The following is a 14,635-nucleotide window of genomic DNA, read 5'->3' on the forward strand; positions in this document are numbered from 1 at the left end:
CATCAGACGCTGTCTATAAAAGGTTACTTAACCATTGTTTTTCTGACTTAATAACTATTATCTAAATGATTTACCTTGAACTGCCTCAGGTTCAAACTTAGATTGTAAGCCCTTTGGGAACCAGGAAATACCTACAGTACCTGAAAGTAATCCTCTCTGAAGTGCCGAAAAAAAGCAGAATAGAAATAAGTTGATTAATTAAGGGCAATTTTCTACCGCTGTTGACCAGAAAAACTGCTCATCGTGAATGCAGGTGAAAGTACACGCAGGGATCAACAACGCACCTTGGGTTACCTGCGGGAAGGTGGGCGGGATCCGGTCAGGGGAGGCAACAACGCGCTTAGATTTGAATTTTTTTAAAAACTGCATGCGTTATTTTTCAGGGAAACAGCAACGGCAGGAAAAACGGAGTCAAGCCCCGGAGCAATTTTCAAAGGGAAAGCACCCGCAGACTTTGCATCTACCTGCAAAGTTTGGATATTTGCCCCCTTGGCAAGTAAAAGCTGTTGGTAATTGCGTAGTAAGAGAGTAATTGCATATCCGATTTATTCCACGCATAGCGAGACAGGTGAGTGGGACAGAGGAGGAAAATCTTGAGGTTTTTACATTTGTTTTTATTACACCCGGTGAACCCCCAGGTGAACGCCTCTACGGTCTGACCAGTGCCGCATTATCCCAAGGTTCGGCAGGCCCTGAAAATAGGGCTACTCTTCCCCTCCTGCCTTAGAATTACTTAGGGAAGTAACACGTCCGCTCCCTATTCAAGTATCCAGTTTTAATATTGGACCAATGGAATGAATCATGGGCCTGCCCTTTCCTCCAGGACCCCGACCTCTCTTAAGTTTGCCTTCTCTCAAGACATGGCAATGGAAAAAGAGTACAGCAGTGGTCCGCGCTACCAGCATACAGCCACCTTCCCTTGCCAAGCCAAATGCTGTGCCCTTTCACTAATGATCGTAAGGAATCGCTATCATGAGGCTGTTTTATCTGTCTCGCTTCCACAGATGTGCCAATGTCATTAGTAAGGAAAAAGGAGGAGGTACACGTTTGATAACTCTTTCAACTCTCTGAAGGTCATGAAGAGGGAGGGAGGGTTTATTTTTCCTGAACAACAATTCGAGCCCTGGAGGTTAGGGGAGAATAAAAATGTCATTATGGGGGATTGATTTACTCAGCTAGGGAAGGCAAATCATCATTCACAGGGTGACCCTGGACGAGTCACTAACTCTGTCCTACTCCCCAGCTCTGTGACCGACTGTGTGACCCCGGAGCAAATCCCTAAAACCTCAGCTCGCTCGGCTACAATTGGAGAATTTAAAAAAACCCCCACACATTTCCTACGCCCTCTCTCCCTTTCGGAAACTGCCATACAGTATGGGCCACCCGACTGTGCAGCCCCCAAAAATGGCTGTGCGCACGTCCTTGTCCAGATGGAAGGTTCCCTTCACATGCAAACCCCCCCCCCCCCCCAGCACACAAAAAGAAATCTGGGGGCCTGGTTACATGAAAGAGAGGCCCTTAATCCTGCCTTTAGTCTGGCAGAGCTTCCTGCATGAACCAGCCAGGCTCGCCTCATCAGAGTCGGGTAATAGCCAAAGCAGCTTCGTCCCACCGCCTCGACTTTTCCTCAGCAGATGTTATTTCAATTTTTCCATCCAAAGATTAGAATCCCAGGCTGGCCTCTGGAAAAGCCTTTATACGTGTCCCAGAATGAACGCAAAACCCACCCGCCTGTACCAGCTGCCTTGCTGACCCGTCTGGCAGCGCCACTCCCAGGGGTGCAATTAAGAGCTGAAAAGATTCCAAGCAGAGGAGGAGTTACAGGTGCTCGTGCTCTGTGTGCCGAGTTAACATTGCCCTGCTAGGATAAAAAAAAGTGGAACACTATCCCCCCATGTAGGAGCAGAGGGGGCTGCTGAAAGGTTTTAGCAGTACAGTTTCTTTTCTCCCATCCAGGGGCATTCCTTGGGTCCAAGCCCAGAACTGGGGATGCATCAGCTTTGATCATGCTAGAGTTATAAGGCTAGAGAAAACACACTACTCCCAGCAAGCAGGGGAAGGCAGGATCCCATAATACAGCTGCGGTTTGCAACTGCCCAAGGTCCTCTTTATCCAGAGCAGGGCAGCATTACTGGAGCCGGTCCCGGGTGAAAGGAAAATCTGTCCCCCAAGTCCCCAGTGTCTCATTTCATGGGCAGCTGCACAAACCTGGCGGAGGCGTGCAGCTCGTTTCAGTTTTGGTGACCTGCTGCAGCAGGTAAGATGGCAAGATTTTAACCATTTGCAGTTTTTGCAAAAGTACTACGGCTGTGAACGTGCCGAGCGTCCTGGCAAAAGCGGCGCTAGTCACGGGAGGTTGCACTCACCCTGTTCTTGCCGATGAGGTCATGAACAGGGGAAGGGGCTGGGGGGGGGGGAGGGGTGAGGACAGCAGCCTGAGCTCCTCAATCCATTATGATTGTGCGGTAAGCACCAGAGGGTGAAAGGGGGCTGCACAGATGAGAAGTCACAGATCCCCTTCAGATACAGAGCTGTGACTTCTCAGGACAGTGACTCGATCGGTGTCAGTTCCCTTTCCGTGTATTCATGTCCCGTGCGTAACATGGAAGCACTGAGCCCCCCCCCCCGGACAGCTTGACTGGGCTGGAAATGGGCTGCTAGGAAGTTAGGCTGGCAAATCTCAGAAGCCACAAAGCGGTCCCCAGTAACTGCAATCTGAAGTCATTAGAGAGCGGTCGTCGACTCCTCGGGGGTGTGAGATGGTCCAGGCAGAGGAAAGGTGTACGGAAGCACCCCTGCAAGTGACCAGCCTGCGGCAGCCACTCAGATTCCAGATGCCTGAATCCCATGGGCTGGGTTAAAAAAAAAAAAGAGGCACTTTTCCCTCAGATCTGCCCGCGATGACCCCTCTGAACTTCAGCAGACTTCAACCAGCCCCTTTCAGCTGAAGCCTGTATTAAATCCCCTGTAAATGTTTTTGATCCTGCCGCAAAGTGTGTGCCGACCTCCCACTCCCACCTATTCCGGCAACATCTGGCCAAAATTAGAGGGGGGGGGGGGGTCACCACTCCTCAGGGCTCCCCTGAGTCCCTGCTGTAATGGGGGGGGGGGGGGGGGAGATACTCACAGACTCGGAAGCCCGCTGTATTGCCTGGCGGGGGGCTCTCTCCGCTGTACAGGGTGGTCCTGTTGCCTCTCTCGCAGTGATTCACGCAGCGGTCCCCAAGGCAGTGCACCTTGCACACCATGGGCGTGAACTGCACCTTCACCATCTCCGACCTGGCGCGCTGGTTGGCAGCTGGGGGGAAAGCAGAGAAGAGCGCAAGGAAGAGGAGAGTCACTTTCGCATCCATGGCGGCTCTCCCTGCCTGCTTTCCCCACACACGCAGACCCCCCCCTCCCCCCTCCCCTGCACTCCGAAGGCTGGAAAAGCCAACGCCGCCGGACCCCTCTGGAACTGAAAATCCCTGCACTCCCTCTCCACACCAAGTACAGAGCAAAACGCTGGGAGAAAAAAGAAAAAAGCTGGCTGGGGAGAAAGCGTGCCCACTCGGCTAATTGAAAGCAGCGCACAGGACATGCACTGGGCAAGCCTCCAACAACAATGTTTAGAAGGGATCACATCCATTAGCAAGGCGCATTCAAAACTTTGTTTTTTGTTTAGGAGGGAGAGCGGGGGGGGCGGGGGTTCCTAAATTCATGGCCCTGCCTATAAGGCACCATAAATAAGGATTACAGAGCAAATAAAGACAATACATACATGTACAGACACACATACACACAGATATATACACACAAACACATGGATTATATATACACACACACCCCCACACACACACCCCACAGACAGATATATACACACACACACATACACGCACACACCACACACACACACACACACATACACACACACACCATACACACACACCACACACACACACACACACACACCACACACACACACACACACACACACATACACACACACCATACATATATACACACACACCATACACACACACACCACACACAGATACATACACACACACACTCATACACTCATGGATTATATATACACACACCCCCACACGCAAACACCCCACAGACAGATATATACACACACACATACACGCACACACACAGAGATATATACACACACACCACACACATACACACACACCACACACATACACACCATACATATATACACACACACCATACACACACACACATTTATTTATTTATTTATTTAGCATTTGTTTATATACCGAGGTACAGCTGACATAGCCTTCACTCCGGTTTACATTATAACAAACCAGTTACATTTAAATTCATAACAGAGTGACAGAGAATGAATCAGAACATTAACTTAAAAAGTCAATAAATACATTGAACAATACATTGAACATTATATATGTGTATATATATATGTATATATATGTGTATATATATAGATATATACACACGGAGATATATACACACACCACACACACACGCGCACACACACAGATACATACACGCACACACTCATACACTCATGCCTTCACTTCCTAGAAGCAAAGAAGCCTTTTTAAAAAACTTTTCATTACTTAATTTGATGATTCTGGAGTTGCCATTTGGTCTTCTGTGCAACTGAGCTGCATTTCACAAAAAAATAATCTCCCCAAGCATTTCCCCATCCCACACACTTAGAACCATTAAGTATTTTCGTTGCAGTTTGATGGCTGCAATGTACAACCCAGCAAACGTAGATTACTTGACTCGATTTATATTTCACTTTTCGGTACCTCCAGGCAGATTACATTCAGGGTCTTCTCTATCCCAAGAGGGCTTACAATCCAAGGAATACATTTATGAAGTTGCGATATGGTGATAACGTGCGTTAAAAAAACGCTGTTCTTCTCGCATCATCACCATATCGCAGCTCAGTAAATCACGCAATATGCTGCATTATTTTATGAGATTTCCTTTCCCTATGTATATTAGCTGCTTTATGCACATAAAATTAACTAACGCATGCAAAGCAGCTAATTACTAGTCAATCTAATGCAAATAAAGTAATTCTGATGTAAAAAAAGAAAAATGGCTGGATTATTCAATCACATTTGGAGGAAGTATAGTTATTTTATCCCAGGGATCTCAGGATGCTAACACACATCCTGTGCTCCCTGGGGTGCCTCTTAAAGAACCTGCCATCCAAAAAACGCAATGAAATTCCCCCACAGCAAAGGCATCGACTAAGCACAGAGCTAGGAGGCTCTCTGGGCCCCCACTACCCCACCGAGTCTTCCTTGAGCTGGGGGGGATCCATGGGTGGGAGAGAGGGGTCCAGAGGCTCACATATACCACCAGGGCTTTTTCCTTGGGAAGGGGTGAAGGAGTAGGAGGATGAGAAGGGGATCCAGTAGACCCCAGAAATTATGGCTTTGTTGGAGGGGTGGTGGATGGGGAGGTCTGGTACCGGGAGGGGGTGTTTGTCTCTGGTAAGAGGAAGAGGGCGATTTTGCATCTAATGAGAGGGGTGAGAAGTTAGGGTAGGGGGGCAGGGCGTTGCTGGGTGTGCTTTTATTTTTTTTTCCCACCTTTCGGGCTTGCACCGCTTCCCAGAGTAGCAGGGCGGCGGTGGTCATGCAAGACCCCCAGGGGGTTACTTGATGGACCGCCCGACCCTTTAAGCCGATGCCAGCGTGCACTATTCCCTGTTTCACAGAGATATTTTCTATTGCAGATTTTTTTTCCCACATTGAAAAGTATTGCGGCAAAATTGCCACAATATTTTGTCAGGGAAGGAGCAAAATATCACAGAAACATCACCACTCCCACAATAAAATATTACGGTTGATAAATGACCCCCTAAATTTTTACCTAAGGCAATGAAGAGTAAAGTGGCTCGTCCAAGGTCCCAAAGTGAGTTTTCAACCTTGGCTTCCCTGGTCCGTTGCCCACTGCTCTGACCACTAGGCTACTCCTCCACATAATATTTATAAATATTAAAGTGCCATCAGCATACACAGTGAGGTCACAGTGAGTCACAGCGTGCTATTATTTATAAAAGAATGATTATTTATTAAGCATCGGCAGTGTACACAGTGCTGTACAATCAGAGCTACATAAGAACATAAGAAATTGCCCTGCTGGGTCAGACCAAGGGTCCATCAAGCCCAGCATCCTGTTTCCAACAGAGGCCAAACCAGGCCACAAGAACCTGGCAATTACCCAAACACTAAGAAGAACCCATGCTACTGATGCAATTAATAGCAGTGGCTATTCCCTAAGTAAACTTGATTAATAGCCGTTAATGGACTTCTCCTCCAAGAACTTATCCAAATCTTTTTTGAACCCAGCTACACGAACTGCACTAACCACATCCTCTGGCAACAAATTCCAGAGATTTATTGTGCGTTGAGTGAAAAAGAATTTTCTCCGATTAGTCTTAAATGTGCTACTTGCTAACTTCATGGAATGCCCTTTAGTCCTTCTATTATTCGAAAGTGTAAATAACCGAGTCACATCTACTCATTTAAGACCTCTCATGATCTTAAAGACCTCTATCATATATCCCCCCCCCCCCCAAGCTGTTATTTATAAGTCACAGTCAGTGCACAGAGCAATGTAGTCACAGAGTGGTAATTATTATAAGAAATTATATTCTACCTGTGCATCCAGAGTTCTTTATAAAGCATTGTCAGCAAGGCTGGAAATGTTCCGGGCGCCAGATTATACAGACGACTAAAATGAAGAGTCTAGCGCCTGCCACCATGCAGAGTAACCAGGGCCAGGGGGAGCTCCCCCCTGACCAGAAACTGCAGTGCTGGCCCAGGCCAAAGAGAGCAGCTGTCACTGAGCAGGAGAACTGCAGCAGAAGTTTGAGGCCAGAAAAAGCATCAGAGGCCCCCAGGCTACAGCTAGAAGGCATGTGCCTGGATTTATGCAAGCTACACTAAGTCTGTGCCTAACATGACAACATTTCCAGTTCCTGCCGCCCTTATCCTAGTCCACAGCTGGTCCTCTGATTTTTTTGCTGCCATTGCTTGCCCGGCCCGCCTCGATCTCAGATCTCTGGCTGGTGCTGCTGTTCTGAAAAGACATTGTGCTTGTGGCGACCAAGTCAGCCCATAGCCCCACACTTACAGAACCCCCGTCTCTCACATGGAAGCCCAGAGGGAGCAGAAGCCACCATAGGGCATGTGAGTGCATGGCTGTGGGACTTATGCAAATCATGCTGCCTTGTGTGAACAGCAGCACCAGCTGGAGATCAGAGATCAGTGGGGGAGCAGTCGGAGGGATAGAAACAGGTCCACAAGAAATACATCTGCTTGGGTGGGGGGAGGAAGAGAGGCTTCATATAGGGGGCAAAGGATTAGGGGCACTCCATGAAGTTAGCAAGTAGCACATTTAAAACAAATCAGAGAAAATTTTAAGAAGATAAGATATGCCATACTGGGTCAGACCAGCATCTTGTTTCCAACAGTAGCCAATCCAAGTCACAAATACCTGGCAAGTATCCAAACATTAAATTGATCTCAAGCTACTATTCCTTACTGATTAATAGCAGTTTATTGATTTTTCCTCTAGGAACTTATCCAAACCTTTTTTAAACCCAGTTACACTAACTGCTGTAACCACATCCTCTGGCAATGAGTTCTAGAGCTTAACTCTGCACTGACGGCTAGATTTTAAAAGCCCTGCGAGTGTAAATCCTCCCGGATTTACGCACGCAGGGCACTCGCGTGCCGGCGCGCCTATTTTGCATAGGCCACTGGCGTGCACAAAGCCCTGGGACGTGCGTAAGTCCTGGGGCTTCGTAAAAGGGGCGAGTCTGGGGGCATGGCGACGGTTCGGGGGCGGTCCAGGAGGGCGGTCCCGAGTCCCCTGTCACTGCGGCCTGTGCCGGGGGATGCGAGGCGGCACGCGCAAGTTACGCCTGCTTCAAGCTGGCGTAACTTGCCCAACAAAGGTGGGGGGGGATTTAGGTAGGGCCGGGGGGTGGGTTAGGTAGGGGAAGGGAGGGGAAGGTGGGGGGGATGCGGAAGGAAAGTTCCCTCCAAGGGAACGGAGGCAGGCTGCGCAGCTCGGCGCGCGCAGGCTGCCAATTTTGCGCAGCCTTGTGCGCGCCAACCCTGGATTTTATAAAATCCGGTGTACTTTTTAAAGATCTACCTCTTGAGTGAAAACTTATTTTCTCTGATGTTTTAAATGTGCTACTTGCTAACTTCATGAAGTGTTCTAGTCCTTCTATCATCTGAAAGAGTAAATACCTGTTTCACATTTACCTATTCAAGTCCTTTCATGATTTTATAAACCTCAATCATATCCCCCCTCAGCTGACTCTTCTCCAAACTGAACAGCCCTAACCTCTTTAGCTTTTCCTCATAGGGGAGCTGTTCCATCCCCTTTTATCATTTTGGTTGCCCTTCTCTGCACGTTCTCCAGTGCAACTATATCTTTTTTGAGATGCGGCGAGCAGAATTGCATACAGTATCCAAGGTGTGGTCTCACCATGGAGCGATATAGAGGCATTATGACATCCTCCATTTTATTTGCCATTCCCTTCCTAACAATTCCTGACATTCTGTTTGCTTTTTTGACCGCTATAGCACACTGAACCGACAATTTCAATGTATTATCCATTATGAAGCCTAGATCTCTTTCCTGGGTGGTAACTCCTAATATAGAACCTAACGTGTAACTACAGCATGGGTTATTTTTCCCTATATGCAACACCTTGCACTTGTCCACATTAAATTTCAGTTGCCATTTGGATGCGTAATCTTCCAGCCTCGCAAGGTCCTGCAATTTATTATAATCCATTTGAGATTTAACTACTCTGCATAATTTTGTGTCATAACCCTCTCCAGATCATTTACAAATATATTAAAAAGCACCAGTCCAAGTACAGATCCCTGAGGCACTCCACTGCTTACCTTTTTCCACTGTGAAAACAGACCATTTAATCCTACTTTGTTTCCTGTCTTTTAAAATTCTCACACTTAATGCCCCATTGATTTCTGGAATTCATTGCCAGAGGATGTGGTTTAGGCAGTTAGTGTAGCTGGGTTTAAAAAAAGATTTGGATAAATTCCTGGAGGAGAAATCCATAAACTGCTATAAATCAATAGAGAATAGGCACTGCTTGTTGCTGGCATTCATAGCATGGGATCAATTTAATGTCTGGGTACTTGCCAAGTTCTTGTGACTTGGATTGGCCGCTGTTGGAGACAGGACACCGGGCTTGATGGACCCTTGGTCTGACCCAGTATCCTATGCTCTTATGTTAAAGAGGGGGTGGCAGCACAGCATCTGCACTGATAGTGCCGATGGGGGGGGGGGGGGGCGACAGAGGACAGAATCCATCACTGCAAAGAAGCATGGCTGCTGGGGTGAGGAAGAGCAGCAACAGCACAGAGCCAGGCGCAGGGTCCCGAGTCATTAAAAAAAAAAGAAATAATCATCCCTCCGTTCCCCCTTTGAAAAATGTTGCATGGCACCCTAAGTTTCCCCACCCCCTCGGCTAATGCAGCAGTGCACAGTTACCGCCCAGTGACGATTTGAAAAGTGCCGCCAGCACACACAGTGCCGCTGCAGCCCCAGAACCGTGATTTATAAGGCAGCACTGTCAGCATTCAAAGCGCTGCACGCTCCCAGAGGAGAGGCTTTTCAAAACCTCTTTCTGGGGCTGAAGCCATTTGTGTCTGTGCTGTTTCTAATCTCCAAAGCTTCCCCTGTTCCTTCCGAAGCCCCTTTGTATTGTAACAGCTGTTTCAGTGCTTGTAAAAAAAAAAAAAAAAAAAAAGATTTCCCCCAAGAGGGAAAAGCTGTGGGTCAGGGAACGCAGCCAGCCATACGGCATCAGGAGCAGAGCTCTGGGCTTCCTCCTCGCGCAGAGACAGCAGCGGGCTTTATCTTGCTGGAGAAAGGCAGGAAGTCTCCCCCATCGCGGATGCTGGGTTACCAAGCTGGTCCGGGGCGAATGCACTGGAAACAGAACTTCAGCGAGGGTGGAAGCCTCTCTGTCCACATGAGGACCAAGATACCTGCAGGTCTGCAGGCGGCGTCTCCTGCTGGCTGATGGGCTAAAAAGCCTGGACTGCATCAGTCCAGGAGCCACCAGTCACCCTACCCCGCGTCATGTGTCACTACACTGGCGATTAAAATGGTTTCCGTGTGTCCAACCTGTTTTGTTTTTTTTACCCCCGAGCCCTTCTCCGGCCTCCTGCGGGTATTCCCTGCATCCTCAGCCCAGCTCTGCTGAGCGATGCCTGTTAGCCATTATGGTACCAGACTACCCCACACGGTACAAATTAAGGACAGAAACAGCTGCTATTAATGCTTCTATGTGTGCGCGAGGGAGAAAGAAGTGTGTGTGGGGGGAAGGTCGGGGGGAGAGACAGAGAATATGGGAGCCAGGTCTAAGAGGGTTACTGCACGCACCAGCCTGGGATTCACTATGGAGTGGGGGGGAAGAGGCAGGGCTCCGAGGGAGTGAAGCTGCTTCCCCTTGCTCGTCTCCTATCAGATGGATAATTAATGGGCTGTTAAATAGGTGCCAACATGGAGTGGGGTTAGCAGGTTCTTTTTTTTTTTTTTTTCTTAGATGGCAAACATCACAGACTTACTCAACAGGGAACAATACAAATTCAATGACACCGTGAAGCCTTCTGATACTGATGGTAGATGCCCCGGGTCTTATCATATTTAAAGTTCTCCCCTCTAAGGTCATAGCGCAGCTCCTCAAGGTCAGACAGTGATTATGCCAATAATCCATACGGGGATTAGACTTCCACCATGTAGCAATTGTAAAACGGGCAGCTAGCGACGGTTAGGTTCTCCTTTTCTGACCTCATTCGGGAGTCCCCGAGTTTGGCCGATAGGAATCATGGGAGCCTCATGCAAATCAAGAGCCCCTCTTCCACATGGTGGCAGGAGAGTGGGCACCTAAATTACAGGCAGCGCAGCGCAGATTAGCAGGTCAAGAGCATCAGACAGAGGAGAAGCCCAAGAGAGGAGTAACCTAGGCCAAATCTGAACTTCTAACCTGGAGACTAATGGCCTGACCTTGCACCTCCGAATCCGGAGGAGAAGGGGGGTACAAAATCCCTGTGACCAGTTCCAATCCTAGAAGTTACCAAGCTCTGGGAGCAATCAAAACTGCCCGAATCAGTGCAAATTCTATGGGATTTGCAAAAATAATTAAAAGCAAAAGACAGCAAAGGCTTTTATTCCGATTACTGCCCCCAGAAATATTATCCACAAAGATTGTGTCTGCTTTCTCTGGGGACAAGTGTTCCATTGGAAACTGAGCATAGTTTTGATTATAGAAAACTACAGTGTTATTCCAGTCTCCACTTCCCAGACCATTTCTTCATTTTGTGGATAAAAGCATGTGCATTGTTGATAAAGGTGCATACTTTTACCTGCCGACAGGCTGAGCAATAATGAAAACTCTGATTTTCCTGCGTAAAATGCTATTTTACTGACAGAAAAAGGAAGCCTTCCAGTCCTAGGGATGGCAGGCCCTGTGCCCATCCCTGATCCCTCAGATCATGGAGGTGGCAGATTCTGCATCCCTGCACCCATCCCCTGAGCCCTCCAATCCTAGAGATGACAGGCTCTGTATCCCTGAACCCATCCCCTGATCCCTCCAGTCCTAGAGGTGACAGGCTCTGTATCCCTGAACCCATCCCCTGATCCCTCCAGTCCTAGAGGTGACAGGCTCTGTATCCCTGCACCCATCCCCTGAGCCCTCCAGTCCTAGAGGTGACAGGCTCTGTATCCCTGCACCCATCCCCTGAGCCCTCCAGTCCTAGAGGTGACAGGCTCTGTATCCCTGCACCCATCCCTTGAGCCCTCCAGTCCTAGAGGTGACAGGCTCTGTATCCCTGCACCCATCCCCTGATCCCTCCAGTCCTAGAGGTGACAGACTCTGTATCCCTGCACCCATCCCCTGAGCCCTCCAGCCCTAGAGGTGACAGCATCTGTATCCCTGCACCCATCCCCTGAGCCCTCCAGTCCTAGAGGTGACAGGCTCTGTATCCCTGCACCCATCCCCTGATCCCTCCAGTCCTAGAGGTGACAGGCTCTGTATTCCTGCACCCATCCCCTGAGCCCTCCAGTCCTAGAGGTGACAGGCTCTGTATCCCTGCACCCATCCCCTGAGCCCTCCAGTCCTAGAGGAGACAGGCTCTATATCCCTGCTCCCATCCCCTGAGCCCTCCAGTCCTAGAGGTGACAGGCTCTGTATCCCTGCACCCATCCCCTGAGCCCTCCAGTCCTAGAGGAGACAGGCTCTATATCCCTGCACCCATCCCCTGAGCCCTCCAGTCCTAGAGGTGACAGGCTCTGTATCCCTGCACCCATCCCCTGATCCCTCCAGTCCTAGAGGTGACAGGCTCTGTATCCCTGCACCCATCCCCTGAGCCCTCCAGTCCTAGAGGTGACAGGCTCTGTATCCCTGCACCCATCCCCTGAGCCCTCCAGTCCTAGAGGTGACAGGCTCTGTATCCCTGCACCCATCCCCTGAGCCCTCCAGTCCTAGAGGTGACAGGCTCTGTATCCCTGCACCCATCCCCTGAGCCCTCCAGTCCTAGAGGAGACAGGCTCTATATCCCTGCATCCATCCCCTGAGCCCTCCAGTCCTGGAGGTGGCAGATTCTGTATCCCTGCACCCAGCACGAGCCCTCCAGTCCTAAAGGTGCCAGACTCTGCATTCCTGTGCCCATCCCTGATCCTGGAGGTGACAGATTCTGCATCCCTGCACCCCTTCCCTCAACCCTGTCGTGAGAGGACAGGCTCTGTATCTCTAACTTTTCCACTGAGGCCTCCAGTCCTTTTTTCCTTGCTGCCAAACTGCATGTGGATTTTTTTTTTTTTTTATTTGATGAGTCTGCAGACAGAAAGAACGCAGATTGGGCAGTGGCAGAGTCACACGCATCATATCCAGGTCTTTTGACTGTTTGCATTAAGAAAATAGTGGATGCATGATCTCATGATGGAGGCCAGCAGTGATTATACTCCTGGAAAGGGTAACAATAGCTGGGAGGTACTGGAGTCCTGCCTGCTCTTGGACAATCCTGTGGAATGGTCTCCCAGGGCCTGGCACCGACCTCTGAGCAAAGGTAAGCAAAGCCCCCCTCCTTCCACAAAAGCTCTTAGCAACTAAGACACAGAGATATACAGGAGAGACGCAGGGAGGAGGAGGAGGAGGCAGACAGAGAGGCACAGTGCTACACGGTGACAGGGTGACGTGTCCATGGAAGGAGGTGGAATGAGGTCACCAGGTTTGAGTTCAAATCCCCTAGATCATTAACAACGTCTGACCTTCCTAGGCCTCAGTTCTCATCCTTGGCCCTGTCTCAGACTCTTACTGTGACGAGTCGCTTTACCGCTATATCCACATCTCAGATTACCCAATTGTAAGAGCATAACAAGCACCACCACCCTGTTCCTTCTGGTCCTTGCTCCTTTGGAAGCCCTCCAACATCCCAGAGGTGGTTGGGTGCATATTTCTCAAGTATGACCCTGCCCTGGTTATGCCTGCGTGATTAAGAGCCACTCCTGATGATTCATGTTGCTGTGAAGCGCTACGAGAGTACCAATCCCCCCCATCTCTGTCAATGTGCGACCTTGGGTGAGTCACCGCAGTTTGACAGAGATGGGGGGGGGGGGATTGGTACTCTCGTAGAGCTTCAACCTCAGCACTCTTCAGAGGGGGTCTCGGCAGCACTGCAATCTACTGATGTACCATCTCCCCTTGGCATCCCTCACAACCCTCTGCCTCATGCAGTGATAATTTTGTCCTTTGTGTATTGCGAACATTCTTCTACGTAAAACGGGGATGGCACCGAAGTCCATCAAGGTCAATGAGGTGGGGGAAAAGATTATTTAAGAGGACGAGGTCTTTGATGTCTAAGAAAGGAGAGTGAGGAGCACCAAGGCAGTGTTTCCCAATCCGTGCGCCTTCGGTCCTGATCGGGCGTGCCACGGAAAGAGCACCACTGCATGAAGCTCGGATCCAGGCCCGTAGCCGGGCTCTGCTCTTAGCGCTTCGTAGCAGCATGAATCATCAGGAGTGGCTCTTGAACACGCAGGCGCTCCTTTCCAGGCCCCAGCATGAGCCCTGGAGTGTGCCTGCGGGGCCATGGAGAGCCACGCCACGCACAACTTCATCTACCTCCTTCTGAGCTTCCTCACTTGAGTCCTTCCAGGCTGAGTGAGACAGAGAGTGTGCACTCAGCGCCGGATGCGACTCACTGAGTGTTGGGAGCAGCAGCAGCAGTGAAGGAGCTCTGGCAGCCAACCTAGAACCTCGCACCGGGCTCTTTTTCACTCAAAGCACAATCGAGCTGTGGAATTTGTTGCTGAAGGCGACTAGCATTAGCTGGGCTTAAACTTCTCCAAACTCTCTCTTTTTATGGAAGAAGCATCGATAGAGAGTTATTAACCAGGTGGCTCAGGATGTCATAGGCAGTGAGCAGCAATGAACTGGACCCACTTTTTAGGGATTGGCCGTTGTCGGAAACAGGATCCTGGGCTCAATAGACCTATGGCCTGGTGCTTAAGTTCTTAACAGAACTGGATGCCTGCAGTGCACTGATTTCTCCTTTCCCCTGCACCTGTATATAGAGGGAATGGGCCT

General features: G+C 49.5%; 1 protein-coding gene across 3 annotated transcripts in view; it reads right to left on the bottom strand.

The window, feature by feature from the left end:
* LTBP4 (latent transforming growth factor beta binding protein 4) overlaps nucleotides 1-14,635 on the bottom strand; it is a 222,926-nt gene that overhangs the window by 160,169 nt on the left and 48,122 nt on the right. For all 3 annotated transcript variants that reach the window (XM_029571879.1, XM_029571880.1, XM_029571878.1), the window contains one exon: nucleotides 3,128-3,298. In XM_029571879.1, coding sequence (XP_029427739.1) covers nucleotides 3,128-3,298 — 171 coding nt within the window. The remainder of the gene's footprint in view (nucleotides 1-3,127; nucleotides 3,299-14,635) is intronic.

This window comes from Rhinatrema bivittatum, chromosome 11 (assembly GCF_901001135.1).
Source record: "Rhinatrema bivittatum chromosome 11, aRhiBiv1.1, whole genome shotgun sequence".
Lineage (NCBI taxonomy): Eukaryota > Metazoa > Chordata > Amphibia > Gymnophiona > Rhinatrematidae > Rhinatrema > Rhinatrema bivittatum.